This window comes from Myxine glutinosa, chromosome 2, assembly GCF_964187855.1.
Source record: "Myxine glutinosa chromosome 2, kmMyxGlut1.1, whole genome shotgun sequence".
NCBI lineage: Eukaryota > Metazoa > Chordata > Myxini > Myxiniformes > Myxinidae > Myxine > Myxine glutinosa.
This window is the reverse complement of record NC_136262.1, coordinates 258,161,086-258,178,871: the sequence shown is the minus strand read 5'-3', so window position 1 is coordinate 258,178,871 and position 17,786 is coordinate 258,161,086. Positions and strand designations below refer to the sequence as shown.

General features: G+C 46.2%; 1 protein-coding gene across 4 annotated transcripts in view; it reads right to left on the bottom strand.

The window, feature by feature from the left end:
- Window positions 1–17,786, bottom strand: part of LOXL3 (lysyl oxidase like 3) — a 398,335-nt gene that overhangs the window by 223,127 nt on the left and 157,422 nt on the right. For all 4 annotated transcript variants that reach the window (XM_078772481.1, XM_078772482.1, XM_078772483.1 and 1 more), the window contains one exon: window positions 5,678–5,851. In XM_078772481.1, the coding sequence (XP_078628607.1) occupies window positions 5,678–5,851 (174 nt within the window). The remainder of the gene's footprint in view (window positions 1–5,677; window positions 5,852–17,786) is intronic.

Below are 17,786 nucleotides of genomic sequence, written 5' to 3'. Positions count from 1 at the left end.
CCGTGGTTGTCGAGAAACAGCGGTCACAGACAAACAAACACACACACAGACACACACACACACACACACACACACACACACACACACACAGAGATTGCTGGAATTATAGATAGATGAAACAGGTAACTCATTAGTACGTACAACTGCTCCATGTTTGTTTTTGTATACTTAGTGGAGGCTTGTATAAGAGCTAACACATATCTTACCATAATTCACCAAGTATCCGTCCGTCCGTTCGAAAGTACCGCAAAAACGGCTCAACCGATCGCAACGATATTTTGGGTGGGTATTCCTGGGACCCCTTGGAGTAAAATAGGCTATATTGTTTTTCCAATTTTTCCAAGTTTTCCAATTTTCCAATTTTCCAGTTTTTCCAAACACGATGGAATAATATTTACCGATATGAACAGTGATGTGGCTTTTGTTGAAATTCTACAAATACTGTTTATTCTATGTACCAGGTGAGAGTAGATCGACTCCTGACGAACTCTTCCTATATAAACGTGCGGCTCCGAAGTAACATGGCAGCCTGTGCAAAGCGACTGAGAAACAGGTATAGCGGCCGCTTCCGTGTTACAGATTCGGCGCGCACTCTTCACACATAAACGTGCGACTGAGAAAGTCGTGTAGCGGCCGCTTCCGTTTTGCAGAATTCAATCTTTTTTCAAAATGGGCGCCATGTACTGTTTAGATTTTGATGATTTGCATGTGATATGATTCAACGGATGTTTATATGAATCGTTAAAAATTTTAAAAAGCCTTCAATTTCTGATATTTTGCCTTTTCATTTGGGCTTCCCAATTGATGCCCCGCCCATAGGGCAGTTACCGTTGCTAGTAACATATAATAAAGGAAGCGGTAGTCAAGAGGGGGAGAGAGAGGGAAACACAACAACAGTAGGGAACAGGGACATCGGGAGATTTGTGGAAGGGAGAGGGCTGGGGCGGGGTACAAGGGACAAACAAGATGGACGCTACAGGGGATTTCAGGAAGGAAACGGGAACCTGAAGGAGGTAGGTTTGGGGTGAATTAACGGGGGTAGAAAAGATCATAATTTTTCGATGGACGATAGGAGATGGTGGTGAACAGCTGTTTTAAAGACCTGGAGGGAAGAGTGGGATTGAAGCGAGTGCGGGAGTTTGTTCCAGAGGTGGGAGAAAAGGGGAATGAAAGAGTGAAGGTGAGCAGAGAGCCTAGATTTTGGCAGTTTAACCAAAAAAGGGTTGCTGGCAGATATTGTGCGACCTGTAGGAATATTGGTGGAGCGGAGCACAGAGAGAGCAGGGGGAGCTAGGTTTGAGAGGAGCGGTAGAACATAGAAAGACCACCTACCTGCCTGCGGTGAGTGAGTGAAAGGCCCTCAGAATCAGCTTCATCGCAGGAGATTCCAATGATTCTGAAAGCTTTGGTTTCAACAGCGTGAAGCCGAGCTAGGTGTGAGGCAGGAGCACCGTCCCAGAGGGGGGAATAGTATTCCATTGAGCTGTGGATGAAAGCCTTGTATGTGGTGAGGAGCTCAGGTGTGCCAAGGAAGGACTTCGCACGACGGAGGATGCCCAGTCGGCGACAGGCTTTGGAGGTCAGCGTGGAAATGTGGTTTTCTCAAGAAAGATCATGGCAGATAGTGAGACCAAAAAGCTTGAGCGACAGAACTTCTTGGAGAGGATTGTTGAGAAAGTAGATGGGAGGGTTTTCCAGTCGGTCCTTTCGGAGAGACATTGTAAGAGTGTGAGATTTGTCAGGATTTAAAGACATGTTCCACTTGTTTGACCAGTCTGTGTTTTTGTCCAGGTCTGCAGAGAGTGAGGAGGCTGCAGACTGCCGATCAGAGGGATGAGGAATGGAGCGGCAGATAGTGGAGTCATCAGCAAAGAGATAGAAAGGATTTTCCAGAGAGTCAGAGAGATCATTGATGAAGACCAGAAATAGCACGGGGCCCAGAACACTACCTTGCGGAACTCCAGCCTGAACAGGAAGAGGAGATGAGAGAAACTCATTCAGGGCCACACGTTGACTACGACTAGAGAGGAAGTCCGCCAGCCATGCGTGGAGATTTCCTTGGATACCATAGGAGGAGAGTTTGGTGAGCAGAGCTGGTGCTTGACCGTATCGAAGGCACGTGATATTTCAAGTGAGACAGCTCTGATTTCCTGTTTGGCATTGAGGACCTCCATCCATTGTTGATTCAGCAGAAGCAACATGTCCAGAGTAGAATGACCTGGTCTGAATCCAAATTGATGGTCAGAGATCAAGCCATTGGAGAAGAGGAAGGATTTGATATCCGAAGCAATGATGGATTCCATGACTTTGCTGATAAATTGGAAGCAGGCTGATTGGTCTGTTGTTGCAAGGATCTGTTTTTGCACCTTTTTGTGTAAAACGGTAATGTTTGCTGATTTCCAAGATGCTGGCAGATGACCTTGAGCAAAAGAGAGGGTGAAAAGAACAGAGAGAGGGTGAGATAGAGCGGCAGAGCAGGATTTTAGGACCCGTGGGCTGATGCCGTCTGGTCCAGTTGCAGAATCAGAGTCGAGGTTTGACAAAAACTTCTCCACCTTGTCAGGAGAGAAGGACACAGATTCCAGGAGCAGTTTGGTTCGACTCGGAAAGGTGGGAACAGAGAGAGATGGGTTTGGGACACAAGATTTGGAGGCAAGCACAGAGTTGAGGCATTCGGCTTTGTCACGTGCGGTGTCAACTGTGTAGCCATTTGAGGTAAGGGAGGGGATGGAGGGGGAACAAACATCAGAAACGGATTTGACCAGACGCCACCAGGATTTGGAGGAAGGAGAGAGGTTTGAGAGTTCAATCTTGAGTGTGGAGAGATAGTGCTTCCTGGCACTCCTGAGGGTAGACACACACTTGTTCCAAGCTTGGTGGAAGGAACTGAGATTGCCTTCAGTTGGATTTGCCTTCCAAGAGGCAAAGGCAAGTTGTTTCAGGGCAACTGCCTCACCACAAGATTCAGTGTACCATGGACGGGAGGAAGGGTAAGACAACTGAAGACAAGATGGGATAAAACTGTGCATGAGAGAGAGCAGTTTGCTTTGGAAGAATTCCCAGGAAGAATTGATGTCAGAGGCAGGAGAGATGGAAGACCAGTCCAGATGATTGATGGCTGCTTGAAGACCATGCCAGTCAGCCTGAGTGAAATGCCAGACTCGTCGGCACTGAGGAGGCTCTCTGAGAATGGCCAGAGAGATGTCCACTTTAACAAGCACATGATCAGAAGAACCGATTGGAGCAGAAGAAGAGCAGCAGACATTTGCAGGGAAGTTTGTCATAACCATGTCGAAAAGAGAAGATACTCCATTGACTGAGATCCGGGTTGGGAAATTGACAGATTGTGTCAATCGCAATGAGTCGCAGAAGTCCTTTGCTGAGGTACCATGGCTGGTGAGAGGAACCCACACCCAGCCAGCTGGCATGCTGACAGTTGAAATCGCCACATATGAGGAAGAGAGAGTTTGGATGAGTTGATAGAAGTTGGTCCATGTTGTCCGACAGCGAAATGTAAATGAGGTCATCATTGTTTGGAGGACGGTACAGAACACATATGAACAAAAGGTGGGAGCGGAGAGGAGGCCGTAGCCAGAGGTACTCCTGGGGGTGGGGTCGAGAGAGGGCAGTGCAAGGAGAGTGAGGAAGAGAGTTTTTGATAAAGATAGCCACCCCACCACCAGGACGAGGCTCAGGTCTATCATACCGGAGGAGGGAGTAACCAGGAAGAGATATTAAAGAATCAGAGATATCTTTAAGGAGGAAAGTTTCTGTTCAGCAGATAAAGTCTGGATTGTCAGAAGCAACCTGAATGGAGAGATCAATCAGGTTTGAGCGAAGGCCCCGGATGTTTGAGGTCCATACCGTTAATGAGGAGAGAGGGGGAGCATCGGGTGCAGGACAGGGGAGGGGAGGGGTAGGGTCAGATGAAGGATGAGAGGGGGAGGTAGGGAGAGCAGTTGATAATGTGTCAGAGATTACAAAAGAGTTACAAGAGAGGGAAGGATGAGGAGGACGAAAGGTTTCATGGTGATGGGATGAGGCACAGTGAGGGGTTGTTTGAGGGGGGGGCAGAGGAAAGTAGAAGGTTGGAGGAGGTGGAGGTATGAGATAGAAGGGAGACGAAGTGGGGAGGAGGCAGCTTTGAGGAGGAGATTGGAGGGAGGAGAATTTGGGATGGATGGTTGGGGGGGAGATTTGATGGGGAGGGGTTGGGGGGGAGTTTTGAATGGGAGGGGCAAGGGGGGGAGTTAAGGAGGGGAGGGGCAAGGGGGGAGATTTGGAGGGGAGGGGCAAGGGGGGAGATTTGGAGGGGAGGGGCAAGGGGGCAGATTTGGAGGGGGAGGGGCAAGGGGGGAGTGTATAAAGTGTATGATTAATGAAAGACGAACATTTATAACAATTTGGGTTTATTGTGATTTTCAAGTTAGCTGTCCGTTTAAGAACGATGGAGGAGGGGTGGAATGAATGTGAATTTAGAGCATGCAGTGATTTAGAATTATAAGAGATTGAATATTTTTTTGAAATTGAATGAGTTGGAGAGGAAATTGAAAAAGCGTTTTAAATAGGAAGAAAAACAGCGTGTTGTAATATACCACTGAATAAAACACTGCAGGGGAAAGTTTAAACATATTTAAACAGAAACGTGAAGAACAGTCTTATATTCACAAAAAAATACCAACGGGGAGAGGGCCGAGAGGGACAACCATGAGTCACGTGAACAGGGGAAAAGGTGGAAGGCAAGGAGATGATGGGGGCGGGGCGAGACAACGTAGGTGGACAGAAGCACACGATGGGACAACTTCATACGTGGAGAAAGGGAAATAAATGTTTTGTTTTGTTTTGTTTGTTTGTTTGGGGGGGGGGGTGGCGGTTACAACGTTAGACAAAGAGTAGATGTTAGGGGAAGTTTGGGGGAGAAGGGAAAAATCTAAGAACCTAGCAAAACAGCGAAGAAAGGAACAAACTTCGATGGGGGAAGTCTGAGGCTACAAGGCCGCACCAATGGGAGGGGCAAGGGGGGAGTAAATATAAGCTTGTAAATATAAATAAGCAATAATAGTTTATATAAAACAAGACTTGTAAATTCTTAAGTGGATGATGGTTCCCAGAATGATCCATCCCCGAGACATGAAACTCAACAAGTCTTGCGCCTTATTTAATATACCCATCTGCTGCGACTTTACACACAGCTAACTAAATATGTTGGTTCAATAGATCCAAGGATTGTTGCAATCATAACTCTAAAGTAACCAATTCCAATCAGCATAACTAAAAATGTTTTCAAGCAATTCAGCAGCTGTGCAAGCACCAGGGTTCATTAACATGCACAGCAATTACATCTTCAGCAATATTTATTGTGCAATTTGATTATATTGCATTCAGAACTAGGGTATCTAATGATGATATACTTGCTATGTGCAGCTATAGGCTATTGTATAAATCATGAATGTCTTCGAAAAAATAAAATAATCGAATAACGAGCATGTGGGAAGTAATTAAATATCACAACATTGGCAAATGTCAAAATTAATTGGGGGCAGCTACAGGCAGGAAAGTAAATAAAATGCTCTTTTTGTGAGTCAGAAAAGGTGAATGGTACAATTTCGAAAATAAATGAGTGAGGAAGATTTTTGGGAACCATTACAGGTGAGAATTGAACAAATGTGATCGATACCTTGAGTGCGATGCTTGGATAGCCGAGACGAAGCTGACGACAAACGACCGCCGCCTCCAACATGCTCCAGGCATCACTGCACACGATTCCCCATTGCTGAGAACCATTTATCGTCTCACCACTGAGGACCTCGAGTCGACCCTCATGGCGGTTTCGACCACCACGCAGGCGCACCTGAACCCACACAAGCACCAAAATGAATGCTCGGCAAGAATCCATTGCAAGGATCTTAATTGGAAACCCATTAGGACCAACACTGCAGCTTGCAGTTTCTCTTTTGCTAAAACCACTAATTTGTTATACCATAATCATCATTGGGTCGACTAAAGTCAGATACATTTGTTTTATGGATCGAGTTAAAACCAAAACACTTTTACATTTAAAAACACCTAATTGGCCTCAGAAGAAAAATGGTAAAAACCTAAAATTAATCTTTCTTGGTTCTGAAGTGTTAATGACTTAATTAATCACAAAATTGCTTCTAATACAGTCACCAATGCAGAGATTGGACAGCATTTTTGGATGGTGATCGGTCATTAATTAACCAATGTATAACAACTATTTTCCTTTAATCCTCTGAATTAGTCATACATGCAGATTAAAAAATGCAAATATCCACATAAATAAATCTATCTATTTATAAAAGATCCAAATTCTATTTTTAAAAAGGATGAAAAAATGAAAAATAATCAATTTAGAAAAAGGTCAAATTTGATCAAATAAATTTTTTAACACAAATATAGTATTTTGTCTATTTTTTTATTTGGAGGGAAAAAATAATTGCATTACTTTACCATGAAAACAATATTGGAGGAAGTTTAAGGGTGGATTAGGAGGGTGCGTTTGGTGCCAATGCCCCCTCACACCTCCCCATTGCTTAAAACTACGAGCAATGCACTCCTCTGCAAATTCAACTCCATCCCCATCTGCCTCCCGCCCCCAATCCTTAAATCTACCCCAAAGGAAGAAAAATCGTGTCCACCTTCCCCCAATGCAAATTATATTTTTTGTTGGTCTGGTAACACGTTGTTTACTGGAGAGGAAATAGAGCCAATGCATTGATATAGTGAAGAGGAAGAAGAAGAAGAGGCCACAAAGTGACCTATCATGATCAGCCATCGCACTTCCAGTCCCCTTATTGTGCATGCCGGGTACAGTACTGGAAACTCCCCACCAATGTGCATGTACCAGGATCCTGAGATGACATCCCCCCCCCCCCCCCCCACCTCCCCCTCCACACCCTCCATGATAATAAACTCCAGTGTATCTCAATTTGGAACAATAAGGAGTACAGTGATCAAACCTTTAAAAAAAAACACAACACCTACAAATTAGATTATTGGCATTGACAAATCTCCGGTTATTTCTGGGGATGCGAAAAAGATTGGAGAATGAACCGTTGATATCTATTACAGCTCCTGGAATCCACAATTCCTTCAACCGCATCATCCCTTACACACACACACACACACACACACACACACACACACACACACACACACACACACACACACACACACACACACACACACACACACACACGAGGTGCAGTCATTGTTGAGAGAGAGAAAAAACTCGAAAACGGGGATGCAGACCCTTACAGCAAAGCAAAGCCTCATATCTGTGCAGCCCCAAAAGGCAGAATGTGTGCCGATAAGAAAAACAACTGAACTTCCTCACATGGGACAAGACATCGTCTCATAGTGAGGCAGAGATCTACATCGGGGGGGGAGAAGCTGTGAAGGTTTCACCATCCCCACAACCATCAAAGGTAAAGCTCCAGATGAGAAGCTCAAAGGAAAGCTGGAGCTTGGAGGAAAAAGAAACCATCCTTTATTGCAAAATGCATTCCATGCATGAAGCTTGCGGGATGAAAATTATTGGACCAACGTTAACTCAACGAAATTGGTTGGCAGGACAGAGACAATACCACTCTACAAATATGAAAGAGTGACAGTGACACTCCACATATATCGGGCTAACTATAGATAGAATAAAATAAATTAAAACAAGGGCCAGACAGCAGGTGGCAAGAAAGAGAAGGACAATGGAAGCAGGGGGATGAGGGAAGGATGAAAGGGACTTGGCTGCAGTGGCACAGGGAGACGTTAATGCAACGAAGCCGAAGCTTGGACTATGGTTTAGCACCACAGGTCCAGAGACAAGTACCAGAGGCCAAGTATAACAGAAAGAAACTAGAGCAGCACTCCGTAGAGTGCATACCTCCACCTGGTGAACAGTTTACGTTTTGTATCCACTGATAGGCCGGATCTGGATCTGGACCTGAACCAAAATCTAATCAACTTGTTCTCGTCTCCGAACCAACTCATACACCGAGCTTTGTCATAATCCGTCCACAACTTTTGGAAATGACATGGTTCACTTTTTTTTTTGGGAAACATTTTGGATCTTTTTTTTGGCAAAAATGGTAAAAATTTGCAAATTTGGCAAAAACAAATGACAATTTGAAAAATCATTTTGGAAATATTTTTGGCACGATCACTCAATGGTGAAGAATGGCTTCAAAAAAAATTCATCTCGTATCCGGATCTTCACCAAAATCTAATCATTTAGTCCCAATGTCTCCACCAAATTTCATCTGAATCCGTCCAATTCCTGCTCACCCAAACCAGATGACACCTACAAATAAAGAAGGGATAAGTGCAAAAACTGTAGATGCAATGAGGAGGAAGATAAGGGAGAACAACTGAACAGAGACGAGAAAGAAGAAAAGGATGATGATGAACAACAAGCAAAGAATAGAGTGAAAAAAGGCATCAAAATACTCCCGGTCCTGGAAAGCTTGGCCCTGGTTAAGCAGCAAACCTTGTGGTTAGCAAAACCAATGTCAAAGGGATGGAGGGGGAACGAACCGTGGGGTCCGAAAATGTTGCCATGGGGTAAGCATACCCCTCGGTAAGTAGTGTGTAGTGTAAAATGGGTATCAGTAACTTTGTTGTATAGTATTTAGGTGTTCTGCCTCGATGCAGGTACAGTACTGTCGAAGCAGTTTATTAGCAAGGATTATCCCGGGTGGTTTGCCATTGCCTTCCCAGCAGTAGTCAGGCAATAAATTGTAATTTGGCCATGGTGCCAGCGATAGCTCTCCTACTCATCGACGAGGGCACCTGGAATAGGAACGCGCATTCAACGTCCATCTGAGGGACGGCACACACATCTGAATGCTATACAGCATAATAAATATATATGTGAAATATTATTATATTATAATATAACATGTATATATATATATATATATATATATATATATATATATATATATATATATATATATATATATATATATATATATATATATATATTGTTACGGATACAGGGGACGGCCCTCCCGTTAGCAAGGGGGGATTAGCCCCTTGTCCTGTTAAGCTGGCCGTCTCCCCGGTCCTGGTACTTGTAACGCTATCCCGCGGGATGGAACGGATCAGGGTTATGGGCCCAGGGTCTATCCCGAATACCTTTATCCGTCCCTCCGCAGACTAGGGAGACAAGTACCGCTCGAACCCCGGTTTGGATGGTCTAGTTAGTTGCCGAGCGGTTTTTAGCAACCCGAAGTTCGAGTCATTAGCCTTCACTAAACCCGATCCTGAACGTTGGCCGAATCGCGCCACGTACACTCAATATGGAAACCTCTAAAGCGACCTAAAGAGCATGAAGAAGTAAAGACAAAGTAGGGAATAACAAGATTTATTACTATTTATACACACGAAGCAGAAAGGAAAAGAAAGATGATTTATAAGGCAATTGAAGGAGCAGGAGACATAGTGCAATGATTAGCTTATATATATGGCAGTCTTAATTAATACCCCAAGACAACATGAAAGACGGACAAACGGGCACACTTACACGGGGGAAATGATGGCAGGAATCACTGGAGGGAGGAGAAGGTCCAAGCCGATGGCAGGGCAGGAAGGTCCGGGCAATTCCACACCGTCGAGGTCCACGTTCCGTGCTCGAAGCGAACAGCAGCTGGCAGCTCCGCGTCTCCACAGCCGGCAATAGGGCCTAGAGGGTCTCGGCGTATTGCTCAGTATCAGCACCCCCTCACGTCTCGTTCTCTCTTGGCTGCTTTAGCTGGATCGCGCATCTGCCACACCTCTCTCTCAATCTTCTTCGGACCTCAATCTTCTCCAAAAAGCTCATCTGCCGTGGGGAGCGTCACGCTGCGGGTTATATAGGCCCCGCCCTTCAACCGTTGCGAACCTCCCCCAAGTGTTCTCTCTCCGCCCTCTCGAGCCAAACCCCTCGTTCTGGGTTGGATGAGCGGGGCCGACTTACTCCTCCCCTCTATGACGAGGTGGAGACCCGCCTTTCTTCTTTGTCGTTACCTCGTGCGTAATGGAGTCAAATGCAGCAAAGTGGACGGGAGATGAAAATGCAGCAAAGTGGCTAAAGAGTCAATTGCAGCAAACCTGGCAAACCTGGCACTTGGAAGCTGCCATGGGGCGTCGGAGGGGCCTACTCTTATTTAATTCGGTGCAATGAAGAGTCAAACTATTGGGAAACACATCCTTAACCTACAGAGAATAAGGGACTAACTATTTAAAAGGATATATGGTGTCCTGTGTGTAGGTTTATGGAATTAACTAAGAGGACGAGCTTCGACCTTTCTTTACATTACGGAGGGTGACAGTTACACACAACAAAACCATACTTCTCACATTCGTTACACTTTCTCAAATTCGTTACACTTCTCAAATTCGTTACAATATATATATATATATATATATATATATATATATATATATATATATATATATTTATATATATATATATATATATATATATATATATATGTATATGTATATATATATATATATATATATATATATATATATATATATATATATATATAATTATATATGTATATGTATATATATATATATATATATATATATATATATATATATATATATATATATATATATATATATATATATATATATGTATATATATATATATATATATATATATATATATATATATATATATGTGTATATATACACACATATATATATATAGTAATTAGGAGTGGAGGATATAATATACTAGCGGGGTCACCCGTGGGAATCCCAAGGGCATGGATGTGTGTGACATTTCGACACATTGAGTTAGATGCTGCACATTCATTTTTACAAAATGGTTACTGGCAAGTCATCAGATCAAGAAATGGTGTAATGAACACAATTTATTTATTTCACAAAATAGGTGACCCCTGACTCCTCTCCACCTGACACTCTCCTCTCTCCACCTGACACTCTCCTCTCTCCACCTGACACTCTCCTCTCTCCACCTAGCACTCCTCTCCTCTCCAATCCCTCACATTCCTCTCCTCTCCAATCCCTCACCTCTCCAATCCCTCACACTCCTCTCCTCTCCAATCCCTCACACGCCTCTCCAATCGCGCCTCACACTCCTCTCCAATCGTGCCTCACACTCCTATCCAATCGTGCCTCACACTCCTCTCCAATCGCGCCTCACACTCCTCTCCAATCGCGCCTCACACTCCTCTCCAATCGCGCCTCACACTCCTCTCCAATCGCGCCTCACACTCCTCGCCAATCGCGCCTCACACTCCTCTCCAATCGCGCCTCACACTCCCCTCCAATCACTCCTCACACTCCTCTCCAATCGTGCCTCACACTCCTCTCCAATCGCGCCTCGCACTCCTCTCCAATCGCGCCTCACACTCCTCTCCAATCGCGCCTCACACTCCTCTCCAATCGCGCCTCACACACCTCTCCAATCGTGCCTCACACTCTTCTCCAATCATGCCTCACACTCCTCTCCAATCACGCCTCACACTCCACTCCAATCGCGCCTCACACTCCCCTCCAATCACTCCTCTCCAATCGCGCCTCACTCCTCTCCAATCGTGCTTCACACTCTCCAATCGCGCCTCACACTCCTCTCCAATTGCCCCTCACACTCCTCTCCAATCGTGCCTCACACTCCCCTCCAATCACCCCTCACTCGCCTCTCCAATCGCTCCTCACTCGCCTCCCCAATCACGCCTCACACTCCTCCCCAAACGCACCTCACACTCCTATCCAATCGCGCCTCACACTCCTCTCCAATCGCGCCTCACACTCCTCTCCAATCGCGCCTCACACTCCTCTCCAATCACGCCTCACACTCCTCTCCAATCGTGCCTCACACTCCTCTCCAATCGTGCCTCACACTCCTCTCCAATCGCACCTCACACTCCTCTCCAATCGTGCCTCACACTCCTCTCCAATTGCGCCTCACACTCCTCTCCAATCTCCCCTCACACTCCTCTCCAATCGCGCCTCACACTCCCCTCCAATCACTCCTCACTCTCCTCTCCAATTGCTCCTCACTCGCCTCTCCAATTGCGCCTCACACCCCCCTCCAATCACTCCTCACTCTCCTCTCCAATCGCACCTCACACTCCTCTCCAATCGCGCCTCACACTCCTCTCCAATCGCTCCTCACACTCCTCTCCAATCGCTCCTCACACTCCTCTCCAATCGCGCCTCACACTCCTCTCCAATCACGCCTCACACTCCTCTCCAATCGTGCCTCACACCCCTCTCCAATCGTTCCTCACACTCCTCTCCAATCATGCCTCACACTCCTCTCCAATCGCACCTCACACTCCCCTCCAATCAATCCTCACTCTCCTCTCTAATTGCTCCTCACTCGCCTCTCCAATCGCTCCTCACTCGCCTCTCCAATCGCTCCTCACTCGCCTCTCCAATCGCTCCTCACTCACCTCTCCAATCGGCTTTCCCAGTCTCGTTTCTCTCGTTTTTCTCCCGTCTCATTCTTTTTCTTGCTCCAAATCGGCCCGTCTCGCCCGTCGGCCCGTCGGAATCGGAAATCGGCCCGTCTTGCTTTCGTGCTTGCGCGTAAATAAATTGTGTTCATTACACCATTTCTGGATCTGATGACTTGCCAGTAACCATTTTGTAAAAATGAATGTGCAGCATCTAACTCAATATGTCGAAATGTCACACACGTCCATGCCCGTGGGATTCCCACGGGTGACCCCGCAAGTTTGCATTGACGTTCGTCGATGGACTCGTTCGCACATCTCATTCGTTTTCTTGCTGCATCCTGTTCAAGTCTGCGTTCTTCATCGACCGTCACATTCATTTTGGAAATAGAAGTTTCCACGCAGCGCATGAATTGTCACGATCCTCAAGAGGAAGTGTCTCGTAATCATCAAATGATAAATGGCAAGTAAATTATATTGTGGAAAATTAAAGATTTCAAATAAACCTATTTAAAGTGTATGCGCACATAACTAATAAAAAAAACGAAGAAATATCTCTCGGTAATTTCCTGAAACATATTTTACTTCCGGCTAATAATGTTGAATGAAATAAAAACGAAGAAATATATGTCGGCATCATTGATGACGTTTTTGTGACGACTGCCATCAAACGAAAAAGTAATATATCTTAACGGAAAAGCAAAAGCGAATTTTTAATATATGTCGACACGTTGCCGTCGGTGTCATGTTGGGCGGTGTATGATACATCATGACGCGATTTTTAAAAATATATCTCTGCATTTTCCTGCGTGTGTGGAATGATCTCAATTATTGCTGACACCGAGTCCAAAACTATCGATAAAAATGAAATCAGATGGTGAGTTAGATTGGAGATAAAGGCGTGAGAGAGACTCAATGGCCTTGAAGTTACAGGCCTTTGAGAATTCATTTCGTTCTATAAACGGCAACTTCCATCGGATTTTCTTCCCGTTTTTTTTCAACCGAGTCTAAAACTATGTTAGCGACTGTGAAAAATGAAATGATACATCGAATTTGATTTGAAATAAAACTGGGAGAGAGAGCAAGACACCACGGGCCTACAAAACAGGCCTCAAAGCTATGTGAGTTAATAAAATGGTGGATATTTGTTTATATGAAGCGAAGTCTCTCCCAGAATGGGTGGAGCTATGGGTGGAGCTACTCTGCAAACCGAGTAAGCCACACCCCAGACAGACGCCCAACAGACAGACAGACAGACAGACAGAATCATCTACGGCTATTATAATAGAGATTATATATATTATATATATAAATATATATATTATATAATAATATATTAAATATTATATAATTTATATATATATTACATTATATCATATATATATATATATATATATATGATCAAGGCACCTCCTAGCTTTAATGGTGAGCACCAGCCATGAATTATGTCTCACACGGTAAATACCGCATAACCCGCAAGGAACCAACAGCCTGTCTGCCACACAGACCATCGTTCCCACCAGTGCTAACCAAAACCAGGGGGTGCGGTGCGATCGGTGGGGATAATAATCAACGAACATAACAGCGTGACGAGCGCTGTCCCGATCTCCTGTGGACCAAAGTCCTAGACCAAAGCGTCACCTCCGACCCAAAGGGTCTTCTGGAGGCCTCAGCCCGGCCACTCTGTCAACAGACAAAGATTTATTCATTGGTCCCCATTGGCTAAACATCAAGCAGAGCCGCCAATCCAGATTTCGGGCTTATTGACCCGCAAGGGGGCTTGGGTTGGCACCGGGCTGAGGCCTCCAGAAGACCCTTTGGGTCAGAGGTGACGCTTTGGTCTAGGACTTCGGTCCACAGGAGATCGGGACAGCGCTCGTCACGCTGTTATGTTCGTTGATTATTATCCCCGCCGATCGCACCGCACCCCCTGGTTTTGGTTGGCACTGGTGGGAACGATGGTCTGTGTGGCAGACAGGCTGTTGGTTCCTTGCGGGTTATGCGGTATTTACCGTGTGAGACATAATTCGTGGCTGGTGCTCACCATTAAAGCTAGGAGGTGCCTTGATCATCTTAATAGACGATTTTGGTCCTCATTGGTTAGATTTTTTGCAGTGTGCCGCCCTGTGGCGGTAAATAAAACTGCATGCAAATCTGACCTGGCAGGAGTAATTCCCTGCCGGTGGATTAAGGGGTCTCACTCCTATTAAGAGGAGTGGTCCCACCTGTATGACCATGCATTGTGGCCCTTTGGGGGGCATGATGCATGCGTTTGAATGACCATGCGCTTCCCCCTCGGGGTTGAGGCGCATGTGTATTGTTTTGGGGACAGCCTTGTTGACGATGGGCCTTGACCATGGGGTCAAGGTGCACGTCCAAGGCTGTTCAAATGTTTGAATTTTTACCTTTTTTCTTTGTAAAAAAGGCAGGGCTTCCCTGTGGCCCCCAATACAGGTTGGCAAAAACTGCATGCAAATCGGACCTGGCAGGAGTAATGCCCTGCCGGTGGATTAAGGGGTCTCACTCCTATTAAGAGGAGTGGTCCCACCTGTATGACCATGCATTGTGGCCCTTCGGGGTCATGATGCATGCGTTTGAATGACCATGTGCTTCCCCCTCGGGGTTGAGGCGCATGTGTATTGTTTTGGGGACAGCCTTGTTGACGATGTGCCTTGACCATGGGGTCAAGGTGCACGTCCAAGGCTGTTCAAATGTTTGAGTTTTTACCTTTTTTCACTGCAAAAAAGGCAGGCCTTCGCGCGGGCCCTAAATGCACAATCAAGCCTGCATGCAAATCGGACCTGGCAGGAGTAATTCCCTGCCGGTGGATTAAGGGGTCTCACTCCTATTAAGAGGAGTGGTCCCAACTGTATGACCATGCATTGTGGCCCTTTGGGGGGCATGATGCATGCGTTTGAATGACCATGCGTTTCCCCCTCGGGGTTGAGGCGCATGTGTATTGTTATGGGGACAGCCTTGTTGACGTTGTGCCTTGACCATGGGGTCAAGGTGCACGTCCAAGGCTGTTCAAATGTTTGACTTTTTACCTTTTTTCATAGTAAAAAAGGCAGGGCTTCCCTGTGGCCCCCAATACAGGTAAATAAAACTGCATGCAAATCGGACCTGGCAGGAGTAATACCCTGCCGGTGGATTAAGGGGTCTCACTCCTATTAAGAGGAGTGGTCCGAACTGTATGACCATGCATTGTGGCCCTTCGGGGGGCATGATGCATGCGTTTGAATGACCATGCGTTTCCCCTTCGGGGTTGAGGCGCATGTGTATTGTTATTGGGACAGCCTTGTTGACGTTGTGCCTTGACCATGGGGTCAAGGTGCACGTCCAAGGCTGTTCAAATGTTTGACTTTTTACCTTTTTTCATAGTAAAAAAGGCAGGGCTTCCCTGTGGCCCCCAATACAGGTAAATAAAACTGCATGCAAATCGGACCTGGCAGGAGTAATACCCTGCCGGTGGATTAAGGGGTCTCACTCCTATTAAGAGGAGTGGTCCCAACTGTATGACCATGCATTGTGGCCCTTCGGGGGGCATGATGCATGCGTTTGAATGACCATGCGTTTCCCCTTCGGGGTTGAGGCGCATGTGTATTGTTATTGGGACAGCCTTGTTGACGTTGTGCCTTGACCATGGGGTCAAGGTGCACGTCCAAGGCTGTTCAAATGTTTGACTTTTTACCTTTTTTCATAGTAAAAAAGGCAGGGCTTCCCTGTGGCCCCCAATACAGGTAAATAAAACTGCATGCAAATCGGACCTGGCAGGAGTAATTCCCTGCCGGTGGATTAAGGGGTCTCACTCCTATTAAGAGGAGTGGTCCCAACTGTATGACCATGCATTGTGGCCCTTTGGGGGGCATGATGCATGCGTTTGAATGACCATGCGTCTCCCCCTCGGGGTTGAGGCGCATGTGTATTGTTATGGGGACAGCCTTGTTGACGATGTGCCTTGACCATGGGGTCAAGGTGCACGTCCAAGGCTGTTCAAATGTTTGACTTTTTACCTTTTTTCTTGTAAAAAAGGCAGGGCTTCCCTGTGGCCCCCCAATACAGGTAAATAAAACTGCATGCAAATCGGACCTGGCAGGAGTAATGCCCTGCCGGTGGATTAAGGGGTCTCACTCCTATTAAGAGGAGTGGTCCCAACTGTATGACCATGCATTGTGGCCCTTTGGGGGGCATGATGCATGCGTTTGAATGACCATGCGTTTCCCCCTCGGGGTTGAGGCGCATGTGTATTGTTATGGGGACAGCCTTGTTGACGATGTGCCTTGACCATGGGGTCAAGGTGCACGTCCAAGGCTGTTCAAATGTTTGACTTTTTACCTTTTTTCTTGTAAAAAAGGCAGGGCTTCCCTGTGGCCCCCAATACAGGTAGAACTGCATGCAAATCGGACCTGGCAGGAGTAATGCCCTGCCGGTGGATTAAGGGGTCTCACTCCTATTAAGAGGAGTGGTCCCCACCTGTATGACCATGCATTGTGGCCCTTCGGGGGCATGATGCATGCGTTTGAATGACCATGCGCTTCCCCCTCGGGGTTGAGGCGCATGTGTATAGTTATGGGGACAGCCTTGTTGACGATGTGCCTTGACCATGGGGTCAAGGTGCACGTCCAAGGCTGTTCAAATGTTTGAATTTTTACCTTTTTTCTTTGTAAAAAAGGCAGGGCTTCCCTGTGGCCCCCAATACAGGTTGAACAAGTACTGCATGGAAATCTGACCTGGCAGGAGTAATTCCCTGCCAGTGGATTAAGGGGTCTCACTCCTATTAAGAGAGTGGTCCCACCAGTATGACCATGCATTGTGGCCCTCTGGGGGCATGATGCATGCGTTTTGAATGACCATGCGTTTCCCCCTCGGGGTTGAGGCGCATGTGTATTGTAATGGGGACAGCCTTGTTGACGATGTGCCTTGACCATGGGGTCAAGGTGCACGTCCAAGGCTGTTCAAATGTTTGAATTTTTACCTTTTTTCTTGTAAAAAAGGCAGGCCTTCCGGGCGGGCCCTAAACGCTTGAACAAGTACTGCATGGAAATCGGACCTGGCAGGAGTAATTCCCTGCCAGTGGATTAAGGGGTCTCACTCCTATTAAGAGGAGTGGTCCCACCAGTATGACCATGCATTGTGGCCCTCTGGGGGCATGATGCATGCGTTTTGAATGACCATGCGTTTCCCCCTCGGGGTTGAGGCGCATGTGTATTGTAATGGGGACAGCCTTGTTGACGATGTGCCTTGACCATGGGGTCAAGGTGCACGTCCAAGGCTGTTCAAATGTTTGAATTTTTACCTTTTTTCTTGTAAAAAAGGCAGGCCTTCCGGGCGGGCCCTAAACGCTTGAACAAG